Source organism: Barbus barbus (assembly GCF_936440315.1).
Source record: "Barbus barbus genome assembly, chromosome: 21".
Taxonomy (NCBI): domain Eukaryota; kingdom Metazoa; phylum Chordata; class Actinopteri; order Cypriniformes; family Cyprinidae; genus Barbus; species Barbus barbus.
Genome location: NC_136749.1, coordinates 9675541 through 9694505, shown reverse-complemented (window position 1 = coordinate 9694505; position 18965 = coordinate 9675541). Strand labels below are relative to the sequence as shown.

The following is an 18965-nucleotide window of genomic DNA, read 5'->3' as shown; positions in this document are numbered from 1 at the left end:
GTTCTCATATGTTCTTAACACAAACATGTTTTACTGTTCAATAAATGCAAATATCAAACATCCGTGGTTTCCTGTCTTGTGCACGGTTACTATTGCATGCAATAGAGGGCGCTGTTTAACTAATATGCGAGGCGGCTTTACTGCGCATGCTCAGATTTCCGCTGATCTTCACGTGAACCTCTTAAATAGTTTATCCGATCTTGTATTATAAAGATCTGGGATACATGCTTTTCAAGTCCAACGTGATTGGACCGCTTGCAACCAAAAGTAGGGAAGTGCACAAGTTCGTGTTTACTTCCCGCGTGCGATTATCAAGAAGTGTCGATAATAAAAACGGGATGTTTGTTGCGCGCAGCATCGCAGCCGATCATAAAGATCTGATCCACGATGTTTCTTATGATTTTCACGGGCGGAGAATGGCGACGTGCTCTAGCGACCAAAGCATTAAGGTAAATGGTTTATCATCCCATGGCGTGCTAGGGTTTGTTTGCAATGCATGCAACATATGTGGTTAACGAGCATGCGGTTTAAATTAAAAGCACGTGAATATGAAAGTGTGCAAATTAGATTTTTTTTTTTCCTTTCTTAGGTGTGGGATAAGGGTGATGATGGAGAATGGAGCTGCACAGCCAGCTGGAAAGTAGGTCTTACCATAAAACAGTGGTTCTCAACCAGGAGTCCAGGGCCCAGTAGAGGACATCAGGATGAATCGGTTATTTATCAATTATAATTCTAATCTGATTAAAAACACACAAAATAAAGTTTGTAATCACATTCTCCCCCAAACCCCCTGTAAGGGTGCTGGATGATGTAGTGTTTAAATTAGTAGTAGTAGTAGTAGTATATTGAAAGTAATGTAATTCTAATATGAATAAAAATGCTAAAAACACACAAACATCAAGATTGGAGTCATATTTCATACCCCTTATGGATCTAAATGATTGATTTTTTTTTTTTGCCAAAAAGCATTAGTACATTAAGTAAAGACCATGGTCCATGAAGATATTTTGTTAATTTCCTACTGTAAATATATCTCAACTTAAATTTGGATTAGTAATATGCATTGCTAAGAACTTCATTTGGACAACTTTAAAGGCGATTTTTCTCAATATTATGATTTTTTGCACCCTCAAGTTCCAGATTTCCAAATAGTTGTATCTCAGCCATATATTACACTATCCTAACAAACCATACATCAATTAAAGGCTTATTTATTCAGCTTTTAGATGTATAAATCTCAATTTCGAAAAATTGACCCTTATGACTGGTTTTGTGGTACACGGTCACATATGAGAGGGTCTTTCAAAATATTGTGTTGGAGAACAGTGGGTCAAGAAGGCTGAGAACCACTGCCATAAGATCCCAAAATCCACTTTAAACCGACATGTTGTATATGGAGCAAGTGGGGGGGGGGGGGGATATGATATGGGAGGGAAAAATCAATAAAAAAATTTTTTTTGTGAGAACTTTATCTCCGATCTCAACATGTAGTTCTCTCATTCAGATGGTTTACCCGTTTTGGTTATCATTGACTGGTGTAGACTCACAGTGTTGGTCATCATAATCAGGTGTCATGAGTTTTGTGTTGTACTCTGACATAAACTTGTGTTTTGTAGACTCACAGTGGCTCAGTTTGGAGAGTGACCTGGGCCCATCCAGAGTTTGGACAAGTGTTGGCATCCTGCTCCTTTGATCGTACTGCTATAGTATGGGAGGAGATTGTTGGAGAGTCTAATGACAAACAACGAGGACAAAGCCACTGGGTAAGAGATCCTTTCTAGCATGTGCATTTGCCCTAAAAAAGTTGGCTTTGGTTAGGGTTCATACATGGTTGTGAAAGGAGGCTTCCTAAATAGGAGTGGCTGCAATGCTAAGTGTACTCTTCTTTGTCTAGTGCTATTTTTTTTTAAGTCTTACATTATGCTGCACTGCATATATTTGGAAGTATACTGTATATATTGCACAGAAAGCAGTTATTCTATGCCAAATGTATATATTGCACAGAAAGCAGTTATTCTATGCCAAACATAGCCTGTGCATAACTTTTATACATTACAACAGTCAACATTTATGTCTCCCCTGGTCTCACATCAGATAAAGAGAACCACACTTGTGGACAGTCGGACATCTGTGACCGACGTGAAGTTTGCCCCAAAGCACATGGGCTTGATGCTGACCACATGTTCTGCAGACGGGGTGGTGCGAATCTACGAGGCCCCTGACGTGATGAACCTGAGCCAGTGGTCCCTGCAGCATGAGATCTCATCCAAACTCTCCTGCTCCTGCATCTCCTGGAACCCTTCCAGGTGAAAATTCACAAATGATAGATAAACACATCTACATGTGAATAGATTTAAGCATGTACACCTGCACAGTTGTGGATTTAATTGCAGATCTACTTTGCAGATGTGCACGTTTTGTAATTTAATATATCCTGAATCTGAAGATCTCAGATAATTGAGATAAAGTTTGAAATAGACTGTGTTCTCATTAGATCTGTGACTGCAAATAGCACAGATATTTTGCATGTTTGTCAGCATCGAACAGTGAGGCCAGATGCAAGAGATGTTAGAAAACATTTCCAAGTCTTTGACTTTCAAGGCATCTCCGACCACTTTTAAGACTATATTGTCTTAATAAACTGAATCAATAAATGCACCTGTTTAATTAATACAAATATATTTTTTGTCTTCACAGTTCACGAGCTCATGCACCTATGATTGCAGTGGGTAGTGATGACAGCAATGTAACATATGGCGGCAGAGTTCAGATATATGAGTATAACGATGTTACAAGGTTTGCCTTCAATTCTCTTTATCCTTTTATAGGCTAGTTCACACTCATCCAGGGGGGGAAAAAAGGAACATCAACATTTTAGACATTCTGAAGTTGAATTTAGTCATTTAGCACACAAACATTTCACACATATCTTTTATACACATTTTAAATATTTAAATATGTGACCCTAGACCACAAAACCAGTCTTAGCAATAGCCAAAAATACATTGTATGGGTCAAAATGATCAATTTTTCTTTTATCCCAAAAACCATTAGGATATTAAGTAAAGATCATGTTCCATGAAGATATTTAGTACATTTCTTACTGTAAATGTATCAAAACTTCATTTTTGATTAGTAATATGCATTGCTAAGAGCTTCATTTGGACAACTTTAAAGGCAATTTTCTCAATATTTAGATTTTTTTGCACCCTCAGATTCCAGCTTTTCAAATAGTTGTACCTCAGCCAAATAACAAACCATACATCAACGGAAAGCTTATTTATTCAGCTTTCAGATGATGTAGAAATCTCAATTTAAACACTTAAGACTGGTTTTGTGGTCCAGGGTCACATATGTGTTTTAACCTTCATAGGTTGAATATTTATTTTTTTGACTTTATTTTCATGGTTGTAGGAAATATGCCAAAGCAGAGACACTGATGACTGTTACAGATGCTGTGCATGATATTGCATTTGCTCCAAATCTGGGACGGTCTTTCCATGTACTTGCTATTGCAACCAAAGACGTGCGCATCTTCAAACTGGTTCCACTTCGGTGAGCAAAATGAACCAAATGTACAGTAGAATGGGATTAATATAAGTTGTGTAGTGGTGCCATGTATTTGTCTTTACTGTTTAACCTTGTACATCACTGTATCTAAACATTTAATTATATTACCTTTATTACAATATTCAGTAATGTTAGGGTTCTTTAATAATGCAAGCTTTTTTGTGTAAAGCTTAAAATTCAGAGATATTTGGTTAAATTCTAATTAGATGCCAATAGATTTACTTGAATTTGCTTGCTTCTTTTTGACTAACAGAAAGGACAGCTCTTCTTCAGCACCCACTAAATTTGAGGTGCAGGTGCTGGCCCAGTTTGACAGTCATAACTCTCAGGTGTGGCGGGTAAGCTGGAACATCACCAGTACACTTCTGGCTTCCTCTGGTGACGATGGTTGTGTGAGACTCTGGAAAGGTGAGGCTTTGTAATAACGATCATCAAAAAATGCACCTACTGAAGTGTTATGAATTATTAATTTATTGTAATTTGACCATTTCTCCAGCAAACTATATGGACAATTGGAAGTGCACAGGTATTCTAAAGGGAGATGGTAGTCCAGCATCTGGTCAGCCTGGTGCTCTGAGCGGCGTCCTGGGATCTGCTACTGCACAGAGTGCTCTAAACGGGGCCACTGGAAGATAGATGCCATATGACAGGACCACCCTGAGGAAACCTGGAGCTGAGCACTTCTTTGATGCTGGACTTTACACTGAGACCAACTGATTGTGCTTTCTGGACATGCAAGAAGACTGGCACTTACCATGGGTCCATTATTATTATAAATTGCATTCTTTAAATTGACTTTTCTTTCAGTCTAAAGAATTATGTTTTACTCTGGAAACAGACTGTGAAAAATACATGGCCTTTGTGCCCATTTCTGTATTTTGAAACGAGTCATGTTTAAATGGATGTTCTGATCCCGAAAAGATACCATATAAGAGTGTTTTATTTTAATTATGTTTTGTTGACATGATTGAGGAACAAAGTTGCTGCCATTACAAAGCTGCGGAATATTGGTCTAATTGACTACACACTCGTGTTATTATATGAGAATCATAAAGGTTAAGATTTATGCAGCTGGTATGTATGAAGTATTCAGAAATATTTGAGCTTGTTTTAATTGAATCATGCATTTTTACTTTATTAGTAAAATAGGCGATAACAGTATAATAATCCTTGCTAGGTTACTTTTGATAGATGATTTGATGTACATGTATGGCCAAAAGTTCCTGTGAAGAAAAAGGGAAGTTGTATTAAATGCCATTTTCTTTTATTATTTATAAAATAGTGGATTGAATATAAAAATCTGACTGAGCCTGAAAAAAAACTAGAAATGTTCTTACCACCACCGTCTAATAATGGATGGTGTTCATGTTTTGAAGTAGTGACATTAAAACATTTTCTGTATTTTTAGTGGTTCAATAAGCAATATTTTCTACAATTGTGTATGAATACACATATCTTGTCCTGCACTCTGGATTTTTGTGTATGGTCTTAAATTAGAATAATTGTTATTTCTAGTCTAAATTTGATCAAACAGTCCAAATGTGCGGTTAGATGAATTACAACGAATGTGTTCAGTTAGCAACTGTTAGGGATCCCACAGCTGCCAGACTCGGCTGCTCTGTGGATCATATTTCACCATCTCGTGGTTTATAAGGAATGTCATTTGTAATTTCGAAAATTATAATTACATAATCATTTAAAATGTTTGATCGTAAGATCTGTACAACCATTTAAAGTCATCATGCATTCCGAATTTTTCTGCTGTAAGTACTAACTGTAAAATATACAAAAAGCAACGCTATTTAGAACCAATTTATGTAAAAATGTTTCCAACAAACAGCTTCTTCATTCAAAACACACAACAACGTGATTGACACATGATTTAGCCACTCTCTGAAAGTATATCGAAACGGATTGTCCAATGAAATTTGCCGTTATGTCGAAGCCCCGCCCACGCAAAGAGAAACCTAGAGGCGGGATTCTGTCGTAATGGCTTCACTTCGTCTTTACACTTCGACAAACTCTTCTCAAAAACCGGGGAGGCCGTTGTAACAGCAACGTTTTTTAGCATTACACGGATTATCGGTGCTGTATTTGCATGAAATAGTTGAATAAACTACGTTTATTTAGGCACAAGTGCCGCTTTTCCCCTCATGGTAAGTTGTCTTCGAAACAGATTCCTCTCAGCTGTTGCTAATCTTTTCCAGAGTTGTTCACTGTTTAGTTTCATTCAACAACTGGCCAAAAAAAAAGCAAGCCCGAGCCAGGAAAAGGGTCGTTTATTGTTTAAGTGATATTTTGAGTGTTACTTTTGTCTTTGGTGAACTGTTGAAGTTGTGTGGTTGAAGTGTTTGTGTCTTGGCCTTGATTAAGTTAACGTTAGTCTCCATTGAACGGCGTTTATTTGAGTTAAACAGCCCGTTAACCTTATTTGTTTAGTTTTTATTCAGTTCACCCAAAAAGACTGTTATTCTGCTATCTATCAGAAACATCCTACAGAGGTTAATGTGCAGTTAAAGTTGTTGTTTATTGAACTGATAAAGCTAGTCTGCTAACTACAAACGAAAGACGCCGATTCTAGTTCGCGAGGTTGCTAAATGTCGTTTTTATTCAGTGTAAAGTGTTAAAATGTGCTTTGGCATTTCTTAATAATGAAGCAAAATGCAACAGGAACTAGCAGTCATATCAGCTCTGTTTAACAGTATGAGTTATAAAACATCCCGTTATGTCTGATTTAACACTGTTCAAGAGAAATAACATTGTCCAGCTTTGTATTAAGTTGACTTGATGTAGATGTTTACAGATTCATGGCAGTCTGCCATGTCCAGTAAACACCCAAGTACAGTATGGCAGTATAATTTATCACTGGTTTCCTATAGGAACTCATGATGTGGCCTGTTCACACTCTTCTGTTTTTGTTTTATAGGTCACTCCTCATGTGTTGAAGCCCTGTGTCAATGAGTCACACAGACATGGAGAACTTCCAAAACATTGAGGATGAGCCGTTTCCCAGCTTCCTTTCAAGCGCCTCGCTGGGCAGTGGTGGCCGCGCCACTCTCAGCAACTTGACACTGGGCTCCACGCTCGGGATGCCCATGGCTGCCTCTACCGTGGCTAAAATTAGACCTCCAGTAGACAACAGGTGGGAGACTCCTGCATGTAATCTCATGAATAATATTGTGACTGCGTATCTGTCCTAACTAGGGGAGCATTTTGATTTCCTCAGTTTCTTTGGTGAATCTTTGAAAAGGGTCATTTCATCTAATTTGGTCCAAAAATTATAAAGTTTGTTGCCTGCCAGATTTTATTTTCCTCACTTTTTTTGAGTGATTACCTCTATATAACCATATATAAGCAATATTACCTCTATTTAACCATAGCATAGATCTGTCTTTGTGTCACGGCCCCTAACAAACGTTTACGAAAACCTCAATATCTCATCTCAGAGTGGTCTGAGCTTCTTGGAACAAGGAGAATCTGTAATGCACATTTACTGGAACATATTTAAATATTTTACACATTCTCGTTCCTTATAACTTGAGTCGTATGTAATGGTCAAGATTGCTTTCTGGTTTTAGTTTAGTTTAATCAGGGGTGAGGGTGTGCTGCTACTATTTTTTTTAATTTTTTTTTTGCAGCCAGGCCTCATTGATGAGCATAAACTTGTATTTCAATCATAAACACATTTCCTAAAATACTGTTCTTTTTATATTCGTGATGCACCAACATTTTTACAGGAACACTGTAACTGAAATTAAATATTTCCTATAACAAAAATGCTCCTCCTAGAGTTATTTTTCCCTATTGCTTACAAATGAGCTGTGAACATTGACTGACTGTCTTCCCTGAGTTAAATGTAACACAAGCTTTTTTTATTGACGCCTTTCCACAATTGAAATGCTAATTGAGCAATTACTAGAGGCATGAAACACTTCAGTAAGTCCGTGCTCTTTCTTTTAAGAATATGAGTGTGGAAATGGCATTTATTGTTTGAATTTCACTGAATTTTATTATTCAGGAGCGTAATGTTTTTTTTGAGTATCATATTTGTTTATATAGGAGAATGTGGAGCTCACACATGAATTTTGTTATAAATTTGACAGAATGTGAAAGTTCAGACTTTTTCATATTACAGTTACAAAACCCAGAGCTTATTGTATTTATTGGATGAAAGGCATGCTACAAATAATGTTTAGTGAAGTTTTGTTTGCACATTAACAGCCTAAAAAATCTGTTCATCAAAACAAAGATCGACCCTAACCTGACCTTAAGATCATTGCATTTGGACTTAAGTTGTAAATCTAAGGAACAAAAATGTGCAAAATCACATGAAGTAATCGCTCAAAAAAACTAGCAATTAAATTTAAATTAAAAATGGTCTCACAACCTCCTTTGGACCACTTTAGACAGACCCAAAGTTGTTCTTTCAAAGAGGGAGAACATTTATTTTATATGTGAGTTGTTGGTCAAAACACTGGTGCTTTTATTTATTTTATTTATTGATTGGTTGGTTAGAAATTGAGATTGAAATGGTTCGCTAGGCTAGCTCATGTAACATGCTTTACTTGTATTGCTGCTAATTTTGTCTGTGTTTATTGGAAGTATTGTGTTATGAGTACTTTTTGTCTTTTACAGAGTAACTGATGTCCAAGCATCATATTTAGAGGAAGGACAGTTTTCACTCATGCATTCCCAGGGGTCAGATGGAGGCAGGGAAAAATTTGTTCTCAGCCTCAAAGAAGATTTGTAAGTGTTCAGCAGTTGTTTAATTTCATTTTTTCCATCTGTAAGTGTTTTACAAATCAGTGTGACCTTCAATTCTTTTCTGGTAAATTTTTTAGTACTTGTACTTACTAGTCATTGTGCTTGTAATAGTTATAGACTATTTGCTCTAGTATACATAATCAGCCGATATTTGCCAGTTTTAAGATTAATGTCATTTACAGAACTGCTAGTTTCTTATTTTATCTACAAACAATCTTATCAATACGTCAACTTTTTTTCTTCAGCTGTGTGAAATGTGATGTTCATGTGACTTCAGCTATTTTCTCTTGTTTTCCTTCATTAAGTTATGTTATGTAGGTTTGCATTTTAACATTTTATCGGCCATCAGCCAGATCTGTATTATTGGAAAAACCTGTGTTGGTTGACCGAGTGTGTTCTTTCATTACTTTGTTTTTGTGTAGAGACGATGTAGGTGACTTCATTGCTGCAAATCGGTTCTCTGACCTGCTGGTGAATGTTAATTTGGATGAAACGCAATCTACTTCTGTTTCCAAAACATCATCAGGAGGTGTGGCTGCTCCTTTTGTGTCAGGTTCTGTTCCTCATCGGACTACTGGTATGTAATCTGTTTTCTTTAGTTTTATTTAATTAAAGCTTGTTGTTCTTAATTTTATGGTAAAACTAATGTGTCTTTCTGATAATGCATGATCAACAATTATTTACAAAATAGCGAATAACATGTATGAACTGAAAAATATATTTAACTGAAATATGTTTGATCTTTCCTTAGACCTCTCAACTGGTCTTCTGTCATTCTCTCATATTGGAGACAAAGATACATTGGCAGCTCAGGTAATTTTTGTACTCGTTGACATGTTTTATTCTGTAAAGCCTGACATGAAATAGCAGTCAGAAAAACTTTATATCATATTTATGCCCAGAAAGTAAGATGAAATTCTGATAGCTTATTAATCAGTGAGATTTTTGTAACAAGGCAGCAGACTACTTGAGGGATGCACGATGTTATCGGATGAATATCTGAATCAGCCGATGATGGCTTTAAATGTAAATATCGGCTTCGGCCTGATATGAAGAATTATGCCGATATGTCTTGCCGATAAGAGGAATACATTAACTCTCATGTGCTCAGGGTGTGCTAGCGATTAGATCATGCCAGCATTGTGGCTCATCAGCACAGCAAAGTTTTGCCTGAATGGTTGAGAAATGGAACAGAATTCACTGTTTTGGATCACTGTATTTAAATTGAGAATGCACTTACAGAATGAGGCGTTCTGTGTATGATAGAGTAAACCATAATAGCAGGTGCAGCAGCAGCAGCCTCCCCCGGGGTCCTAATGCCCACTCGGTAGGAGTTTTAATTCTGTAGGGGGCGCTGTTGGCCTATTTCTAATAAAAGGAAAGCAAATACACATTTAGGCTGTGTTTCTGATCAAATAAAGCTGTTATTGATGCTATAAAATCATGAGTATGTTTTGATTTAAAGGCCAGAAGCTATAGCTTACATGAAAAAAAAATCACAAACATGACGCTTAAATAAAATTTTATATATGTAAGGGATAATCAACGGCTCCTTTACTGCACGACGTGGAGGCAAAGAACCGCCCGACGCGAAGCGGAATATTTGACCGGGAGGGTAAAAATGACGGTTATTTTCGTCAGTTATGGCTTGTTAGTGTTAGCATTCTGCCAGCTTCAAATCAGACACAGAGATGAAATAGTGCAGTAAGACTACATTTATTTGAACAAATTATAACATGTATTTCAATTAATTACCGATTGAGAGAGATGATAGTTGTGTGTACCTGCTTGCTGCGTGTCTCTCTCTACAAACAATTACTTCAAAAACAGCGATTTTATCACCTCGTTGCTGTGTGCACGAGCGAGTGATGTGTGTTGGTTAGTGTGCCTCAATTAAAGCAGCGCATTAATATGGAACGGTGATTAAACTGACCTGTGCAGTTAAACTAATTTAATCAACACCTAACAGCCAATCAGCATAGAGTATTCAGACAGACCATGGAATAAACTGATTTATTCATTGTGTAATATTGTAATATGTGTTATTTTTTAAACAAATTAGGAGCTCTAAAATATTTTCAGAATTTTTACAACTCTTTTGCTTTAGGCCATTTACAAATGTTAAATCATAAAATAAAATGTTACGGTTACCACTGCATCTTTCTGAAAAAAACAATGCAGCGATTGATGTATAGTTTATTTATAGTCATTTTCAAATCTTCAATGTACTGTCATTATAAAAGGCCTTCATTATTGTTTATTTAATTCTAACAAATAAGTTCTTGTTAAAAAGTAACCAAAATGAAAAATAATTATTAGTGCTGTCAAACGATTAATCGCATCCGTAATAAAAGTTTTTGTTTACATGTGTCTATACTGTGTATATTTATGTATATATAAATACAAACACATGCATGTATATATTTAAAAAATATATTATTTTAAAATATTAAATATATTTATGTAATATAAAATATAACAATGAATATATAAAAGTATAAACATGTAAATATTTTCAAAATGTATACTGTATGTGTTTGTATTTTTATATATATATATATATATATATATATATATATATACACACAGTACATGTACATGTATAATGTAAACAAACTTTTATTTTCGATGCGATTAATCGTTTGACAGTACTAATAATTATATATCGGCTATCGGCCAAAATGAGTTGTAAATTATCGGATATCGGCAAAAATCCAATATCGTGCATCCCTAGACTACTTGCATAAAATGCATATAAATATCAGTTGTCTCTGTATCTGCTAGTAATGTCTTAGTAAGATGATGATAAAATATTTTTTTTTAAAATAAAAGCTCTAGTTTTTAATGTGGGGCGAAACATAAAATGCAAGGCAAAATATGAATGGCAGATGTACAAACAAACAGTATCATATTTTATGCTTCTATATTTAATACTCGCATTTTAACATGATTTAAAAAAAAAAATGATATAAGGACTTTAAGGTAAACTTAAAGGAACATTCTACTTTTTTAAAAAAATAGGCTCACAACTCCCCTAGAGTTAAACGGTTGAGTTTTACCGTTTTTGAATCCATATAGCCGATCTCCGGGTCAGGCGGTAGCACTTTTAGCTTCGCTTAGCATAGATCATTGAATCGGATTAGACGGATTAGCATTGCGCTCAAAAATGACCAAAGAGTTTCTATATTTTTCCTATTTAAAGCTTGACTCTTCTGTAGTTACATCGTGTACCAAGACATGAAAAGTTGCGAATTTCTTTTTTTTTTCTAGGCCGATATGGCTAGGAACTATACTCTCGTTCCGGCATAGTAATAATCAAGGAACTTTGCTGCCGTACCATGGGTGCAGCAGGCACAATGATATTACGCAGCGCCTGAAAGTAGTCCCCAGCTAGGTAACTAGTTATGATATAGCTGGGGACTACTTTCAGGCGCTGCGTAATGTCATTACGCAGAGTGCTAAAAGTGCTACCGCCAGACCTGGAGATCGGCTGAATGGATTCAAAAACGGTAAAACTCAACTGTTTAACTCTAGGGGAGTTGTGAGCCTATTTTCAAAAAAAGTGGAGTGTTCCTTTAAGTTGCTTCAGTCCAGTAAATGTTTCTTGAAATATTAATAACAGCACAAAATAAATGTACAAACAAGTTTTATAAAAATCAGTAAAGATTTCAAAGCAAAAAGACGTGTATCACAACCTGAAGATAGACATTTTTGTAATTATACTAGGCCTTTGACTTGCTAAAAAAGTAAAAACTCAGTTAGTTGATAAAAGGCATGTAGTAGACTGTGTACAACAGGCTATTAGAAAAAAGTTTTGATAATTTAGAGGCCTTAGAAATTTGCATATAAAATATCATGGGGTTAAGCTCTCTTTTATTCTTCTTAGGCCACTGTGCTCCCAGTGATGATGGAGGAAGAGGAGGGTTCCAACAGTGAAGGGACAGACAGTGAACGGTGCAGTGGCAGCATCGCCAGCTTCCTGGCCAATGAGAAACTGATGTCTCTGGACAGCATGAACAGTGATATGACAGGTTGGTTACTTTAAAAAAAAAAAAAAAAAAAAAAAACATATGTTCCAAAAGAATAAGCTCTAAAGGACCAAGATAAGCCTGGCAATAATTGAACTTTGTGTTCTCTAGATGATGACATTGATGTGAACCAGCTCCACGATGAGGAACTGGAGCTGTATTTCAATAAGCTGATGCCACCTGCAATGCAGAGAGGCCGAGTCGAAGGACAAGAAATCCCTGTTGTGAGTTCTCTCTTGCTGTTTGTTTACCAAAGCTTACCTTTTTTTTTTCTTTTAATAATATGATCTGTTCCTGTTGTAGGAGTTACCATCCAGTTCATCTCAACCCCACTCCACTGAACAAGATAGGAACAGACACCATGATGACTATGACCAAGTACGAGTTAATGTTCCTAAAATCAAAATTAACCTCATTTACTTTCTTAATGCATGCAGTTTTCACACATGCATATTGTTATAAAGACAATATTTATATTTATTTATTTATTTATTTATTTCTGTGTTCTGAAACTTTTCAGCTAATGTTTGCTTTTACTGTTTCACACCACAGATGGACTTTCACATGCCTGATGTGCGTCTGGCAGCCACAGGTATGGATTCTTGTCCTGCAAGTGATGAAGAGGATACGGAGGATGAACTAGAAGCATCACAGAACCGGGGCAGAGCAAGATTCCTCCTACCCAGCACCTCCAGACAACCGGTTAGTCTTAATCTGCTGTCTGCTCTTATTGTTATCTGTGATTTTACTTTTTGCCCGATATTTGTTTTAATTTTTGTAATTCACTTTCAGTTATTTGTATATGATCAGGTTGGGGAGAGCCATCGGCCCCATTTTCGACCAGGTTTGGAAGGAGGAAGCTCTGATGATGAGCTACAGATGGGGGGAAGGAACCCTGACATCAGGACAGGCATTGAGCACCGCCGCTCAGCAGAGGGACAGGTCATCAACTTGCCTATTACTGGTAAAGGGGTGTTTATTAAATAAAATTAAATTTTACTTGAGGGTTTAAACGTTTAGACTGGCAGGAACTAAGTCTTATCACTGTTTCTCTGTGTCATCAGGTGATGGAGGAGGAGGAGGAGATGGGAGCAGTGGCAGTGACGAGGAAGGAAATGGAGGCGTATCTACCATTCCTTTGCCTCCCACCACAGTCCAGAGCACCTATGATGTGCTTCGTGGTCTTGGCATCGTGGGTGGAAGTGGACAGATGGGAGATGATGATCAGCTTCAATCTTTGCTCAGCAGATCAGGCATGATTATGCATGGCCAGGTAATGTTAGTGTCTCATGAGGAATTAATAATGAACAATGTAAAATTTTTATGTTTTTAAACAACAGTAACATGCCATTCAGATTTGGGGTACTTGCTTTAAAACGGGAAGGTTAGATAGACACAGCTTTAAAGTTAGACTACAAGCTAACTAAAAATTTCTAACTGCATACATATGATCATCTCTTAAAAAGCTTGGAGGATAATTCAAAATGTGTATGTTATTGTTTATTTATTTATTGTAATTTTTAGCATATTCTAGCATAATTATACAAAGCACAGCACAATTACAGATCGTATTTTAATTTCTTTTTGGTCTCTTCAGATGGGTGACCGTGTTGGTCCAGTTGGCACAGGGGAGGCTGGTCATGCTATTGTGGCATCTGGACTTGCCAGTCGATGCCCAGTTAATTGGAGCATGAGTCTGGATCGACAGGAGGCTCTTGTAAGTCTTTGTCCGTATTTTATACTGTAGAAAAAATTGTTGATGTTACCCTTAACACTTTTCCCCTTAACAGGATGCAATGGATAACACCGCAGAAGTTCACCTGGATTCTGTATACTTGAGGGCAGGTGCTGGTCATAACCCTCAGGACATTTCTTCTACAGTCAGCCCCTTCCTTCAGGGCACCCAGAGCAGTTTCCACCTCTCTCAGGTACTTCAGGAATCGCATAGTAGAACAGAACAAGGGATCGACCTGTGCCACACTGTGGATCTTGGTGCCCTGGGCTTGCGTTGTGGCCCTTGTGGGGATTCTCCAGTTCTCTATGAGCAGCAGAGCACCAGCAGTAAAGATGATCAACCTGGAGAGTCTCTGGATGCTAGGTACCTTTGCCAGAGCTTTGATGAGAATCGTGAGGAACATAATGATATTTGGAATCGCCAGCCTGACAATGTGGAGCTTGAGTTACAGCAAGGTAACTGACTTTTTTCCATTTCTAATGTAGTGATGTCAACGTGTTTCTCTGACATTTGTAGTATTACATGAAGTATTAAAAGTATTTGTATTTTATAATTTAGAAATTAATGTTAAGTATTTCCTTAGGCGCAAATGCCACTCATAGTGTCGTCTACCAGAATGAAGAGGGAAAGTGGGTCACTGATTTGGCCTATTACTCTTCCTTCGAGAAGGAAATGGATGCCAATATGCCTGAGGAAGTTGCTGTGCAGTTTCAGTCTGAGGATTTTGTTGCTGGAAGTAAGTGAAATGTTCTCATGCTTAATGAAAATTAGATTTTGGGTGTGCCATTTCTCAACTGACTCAACCTCGTGTTGACTTTCTTCTGCTGAACATGCAAAAAATGTGCATTTTTGAAGATTGTCACTTTTTTTTTCTTCTTCAATTTAATGAAAGTGAATGCAGAATAAAAACATTTTATAGCTCAACCGGCTATCACAAGCAATACCAATACATTGTAATTGTCTGGCAGTTATTTAGTGTCTCCTGTTGTGTTTGACTGGTGAAAGGCAGTCATGAAAGGCAGTCATGTGTGTTTGTAACAACATTAAGATGAGTAAATTGACACATTGAATGAGTTAATACATTAAATTACTACTTTGAATTCATTGCTTTTATTGTCTAACCTTAGGCCAGGCCATGGACAAGATAATTGAGGATCAGGAGGAGTTTGAAAAGGAGCACCAGTTTATGCAGGTATGACTGGTTCCCAGGTACTTTGAGTTCAACCAACCTAGATCCTAGACCTAGAAGTATATTGTACACATATGCTCTTAGATGTGATTCAGCAACCAAAAATGTGTTTTTCTTTTGCCTTCTGGTAGGAAGAGCAGATTCAAGATGTAAATATGAGTGAAGTGCTGGGAAACACATCTTGGAAAATCCCAAGTAGTAGCAACATCCTCATGAGGGCCTCCCAGGTCTCCTCTGTACTTGAGCCTGAGAACCAAAGTTATCTGCGTATTTCACTGGGGGAGTTTTTTCAGAGGCGCTCTGAAGCTCTGGGGTGCCTTGGGAGCAGTGAAGAGGACAATGTTAAAAGGGTGAGGACTCTCCCCAAGCAGGTATCTTGTAAGATAACATCCTCACTTAAATCTATCCTCAAAGTTGTCTCATTTGGAGCACTCTGTGTGCTACACAAACGACTCCAGTCATGTGAAGTGCACTAGCAACCTGATCGCAATTGCAAAACCCTTCCTCTAGATCAGATTAGTATGGCACCAGCAACGCAAAGATTGAGATCACTTCCCATGATATGCATGAACTCAGTGTGTGTCTTGAATGCAATGCAAGTCAATGCTGGTATCAAATTTGGCCAGACTATACATTAACAACCTTCCCATCAGGAATGCGCCTCGAATGCCGTAGGGCATTCAGTTCTGTTCCTGGATGGTCAATGTCCAGCTCAAACCTACCAAAACACACCTGCCTGGATGTTTCTAGTAATTCTGAAGACATTGATTTGCTGTTTCAGATGTTTAGCTATTATTATAGCTAAACTCTGATGGAAGGTAGCCCTTCACAACCAAACTTAAGTGACCGTTATTCAACCATTTATTATTTGTTGTTTTTTTTTTTTTAGCCATCTTTTGGATACTTCATTACATCTCCTGAGAAGAGGGAACCTGTTGCGTTACTTCGACCCTCAGATTTGTTCTCCAGAGGAAGCTCCATGAACATTGAGACCGTTCCGCAAAGTGATGCTGATGAGACACTTAATCCAGGTGCGTTCAACATAAATTAGTTATTTATTTAATAACTGTTTTTGCTTAAAAGTCATTTTGATGTCCTTTGTTAACTACAGAGGATCTAGATAAGACTCTTGAGCCCAACACAGCTGAAACCACACATGAGAATAATGTGCAACTGCAAAGAACTGAGGGACAGGCTTCCCAGGTATTGATAACATCTAGCTTTGGTCTGCTGTCATATAGTCTTTTAAAGATTAGCAAAAATGACACTTTTTGTCTAATTTGATTAGATCTCTGCACAATATGGAGATAAGGAGAGTTCTGGCCATTCAGAATCACCCAACTCAAGCAGCAATCTTCTGCTCAGCATCAGTACAATTGCATCTGCAATTGCTGATGCCTCCATCAGCTCAGATCCAGCACAGCTTGCTGCCATGATCATGGAGCTGTCCAAACGGAGCCGCTCTAAAAGCCGTCAGCAGGTAGCAGAAGAGTCGATTATGAGTCCTGATTCTGTAGCAGCCTCAAATCATAATGGTCTGCTGGAGCATCTGCAGAAGACCACATCAGTGAGTGACCTTAGTACTCCTGACATGGAGAAATATCTGAAGAGGGCTGAGGTCTCAAGTAGCGACAGTGATGGATCCACCTCACAGTCCTGCTTGGACATCCTCACTTTGGCTGATAGTTTGGCCAGTTCTAACAAGTTGACTCAACAGCAGTTGGCGCCTCTGGAAAATGGATCCATCCATAAAAATGAAGAGTGTTCAGTTATGGAAGAGCAAGCAGTAGGCAAAAAATGTCAAAATCTGGCAGGTAATGCATCTAAACAAACAGAGGGTACTTATGTTGTGTCGCCAAATCCAAGGTCAGATGTCAAACGAAGTGCAATTCCTCGACCAAAGTCAAGCTGTTTACCAATTGCCACTACTACTGCGCATCCAGCCAAAAGATCTTTAGGTTCTGGGCAGTCATCATCATCTTCCACATCCTTCAAATCAAAACCTGTTGATTTCAAATCTGGCATTGAGAAAAACAAAAATGACTATCGTGCAGCACCTTCCACCAATAAAAGTGTCCCTGAATCCAAGATCAAAATAGGAACTGCTCGACCACAAGTGTCCAGTACTTCCACCACAGGTAACCGCCGGTCTCTGAAAGGTGAAGGGACCATGTCAACTCCTACTTCTGCCCCAAAGACCTCACCTGGCCTTCGCCGTTCAGAAGTATCGTCGTTGAAGACCTCCCCACACAAACCCAAGACAACAGGAAGCCGGACAGACAAACCTGCCTTTAGCCAGGCACAATCACCCAGAAGCCCTAAAGCCACTCAGTCAGTTTCAAAAGAGAAAATTACAGCCGTTGATCATCAGGATCCCCTGCCAACAACACAGGAAAAATTTGGTATCTATTTTTTTTATTATTTTTAAACCAATACAAAACCAGCAGTATAACAGTTTTATCATGTTAAAATCATCATGAAATTTTGCTTAATGTGCTTGAACATCATGCAAGCTTCAGAAAATTAGGGACATCAACTTTATTTGCTACTTTTTATTGAAGGCTCACCTGAGAGCAGTGCCCCTGGTGTTGTGGAGGTCACCCATTGTAATTTCAGACCATCCACTTCCCCTCTTACCCACTCCAGTCCAAGCCAGACCTCCATTCCAAGTGGATATGGGTAAATAATTGTTTCTGGACATGATATCCAAGAGAATTGTATATGGCCTTTTTTGTGGTGTAAGCCACTTTTATTTGTGAGGAGGGGAGATGATTTTTTTTTTTTTTGATTATTGTTAATCAACCATAAGTTATTGTGTAATGTGTTTTAAATATCTTTGTGGTTCAGTACATGAATAAATAATGGCCTTGTTTGACACTTTCCTTGTGTTTTGGAAATAGAGAGATGTCTCCATGTTCCCCCAGTAGTGGAAAGGCTCAGAGGAGTCCTGCTGGTGATCCAGGTTCCCCTCAGTCCCATTGTTCAAGCCCATCTCTCAGTAGACTGACTTATCTCTCCATTAATGAGAATACTTGCATGCCCACACCTGATCACCATAAGGTGAGTGTTTAACCCCATTTTAGTTTTATGTGGATTGCAATATAAACCAATTAGCTATTTAGGAAGTAAATTTGTTGCTGTTCCTCAAAAGCCTGATGTTTTAGAATTGATCCTAGAGCTGGGCGATATAACGATAATTATTGTAATATAAATTTTGAAACAATAGTTTCTGCTATTTTTAATGAGTGATAAAGATATTTATTTTGTTAATGACTGAAAAAGTGCCCCTTTGATTGGCGGTGCAAAAGTGCCCTTTTGGTCCTATCATGGTGCCCCCAGAACCCCCATAATCCGATTTTCTACTAAGAGTGACACCCCAACCCCTGTGCACACCAGTGCATTAAAGTGTTAGTTTGGTTTGCATAAATTATAACTTCTAATATATCTAGATTTATCTTAGAACTGTTTTGATTATTGTTAACACTATAAGGTGTTTTAAGAGAGATTGTGTTGTGAATAATAGTTTATACAAAAATAAGTCTTATGTCTTACATTTTTTGTTCTATATCCATGACTTACAAAAGGAGATATTAGGCAAACTAATTAATCAGTTTATTAGGCAAACAATTTTTCATGCAGTTTATTAAATGGTGAATGAGAATTTTGCCAAATATATTTT

General features: G+C 37.6%; 2 protein-coding genes across 3 annotated transcripts in view; both read left to right on the top strand.

Moving 5' to 3' along the window:
- Positions 1-232: 232 nt before the first annotated feature.
- On the top strand, positions 233-5401 carry LOC306887450 (nucleoporin SEH1-like). Of its 2 annotated transcripts, none has more exons than XM_079445175.1 (8): positions 233-449; positions 590-640; positions 1617-1763; positions 2095-2306; positions 2698-2796; positions 3415-3555; positions 3824-3978; positions 4067-5401. In XM_079445175.1, exons 1-8 carry the CDS (start codon positions 339-341, stop codon positions 4204-4206), a joined length of 1056 nt encoding a protein of 351 aa, XP_079301301.1. In that variant the 5' UTR covers positions 233-338; the 3' UTR covers positions 4207-5401. The 2 variants fall into 2 exon arrangements, with proteins under 2 accessions (XP_079301301.1, XP_079301300.1); XM_079445174.1 differs by having other exon boundaries at positions 590-712.
- Positions 5402-5587: 186 nt separating this feature from the next.
- LOC306887303 (centrosomal protein of 192 kDa-like) overlaps positions 5588-18965 on the top strand; it is a 28767-nt gene continuing 15389 nt past the window's right edge. The window contains exons 1-21 of the mRNA XM_079444936.1: positions 5588-5726; positions 6497-6712; positions 8206-8316; positions 8757-8911; positions 9086-9147; positions 12221-12365; positions 12474-12586; positions 12666-12740; positions 12915-13064; positions 13173-13326; positions 13427-13635; positions 13960-14079; positions 14153-14552; positions 14681-14833; positions 15225-15289; positions 15418-15636; positions 16176-16317; positions 16398-16489; positions 16575-17688; positions 17848-17965; positions 18187-18346. Coding sequence (XP_079301062.1) covers positions 6528-6712; positions 8206-8316; positions 8757-8911; positions 9086-9147; positions 12221-12365; positions 12474-12586; positions 12666-12740; positions 12915-13064; positions 13173-13326; positions 13427-13635; positions 13960-14079; positions 14153-14552; positions 14681-14833; positions 15225-15289; positions 15418-15636; positions 16176-16317; positions 16398-16489; positions 16575-17688; positions 17848-17965; positions 18187-18346 — 3942 coding nt within the window. The 5' untranslated portion in view covers positions 5588-5726; positions 6497-6527. The remainder of the gene's footprint in view (positions 5727-6496; positions 6713-8205; positions 8317-8756; positions 8912-9085; positions 9148-12220; positions 12366-12473; positions 12587-12665; positions 12741-12914; positions 13065-13172; positions 13327-13426; positions 13636-13959; positions 14080-14152; positions 14553-14680; positions 14834-15224; positions 15290-15417; positions 15637-16175; positions 16318-16397; positions 16490-16574; positions 17689-17847; positions 17966-18186; positions 18347-18965) is intronic.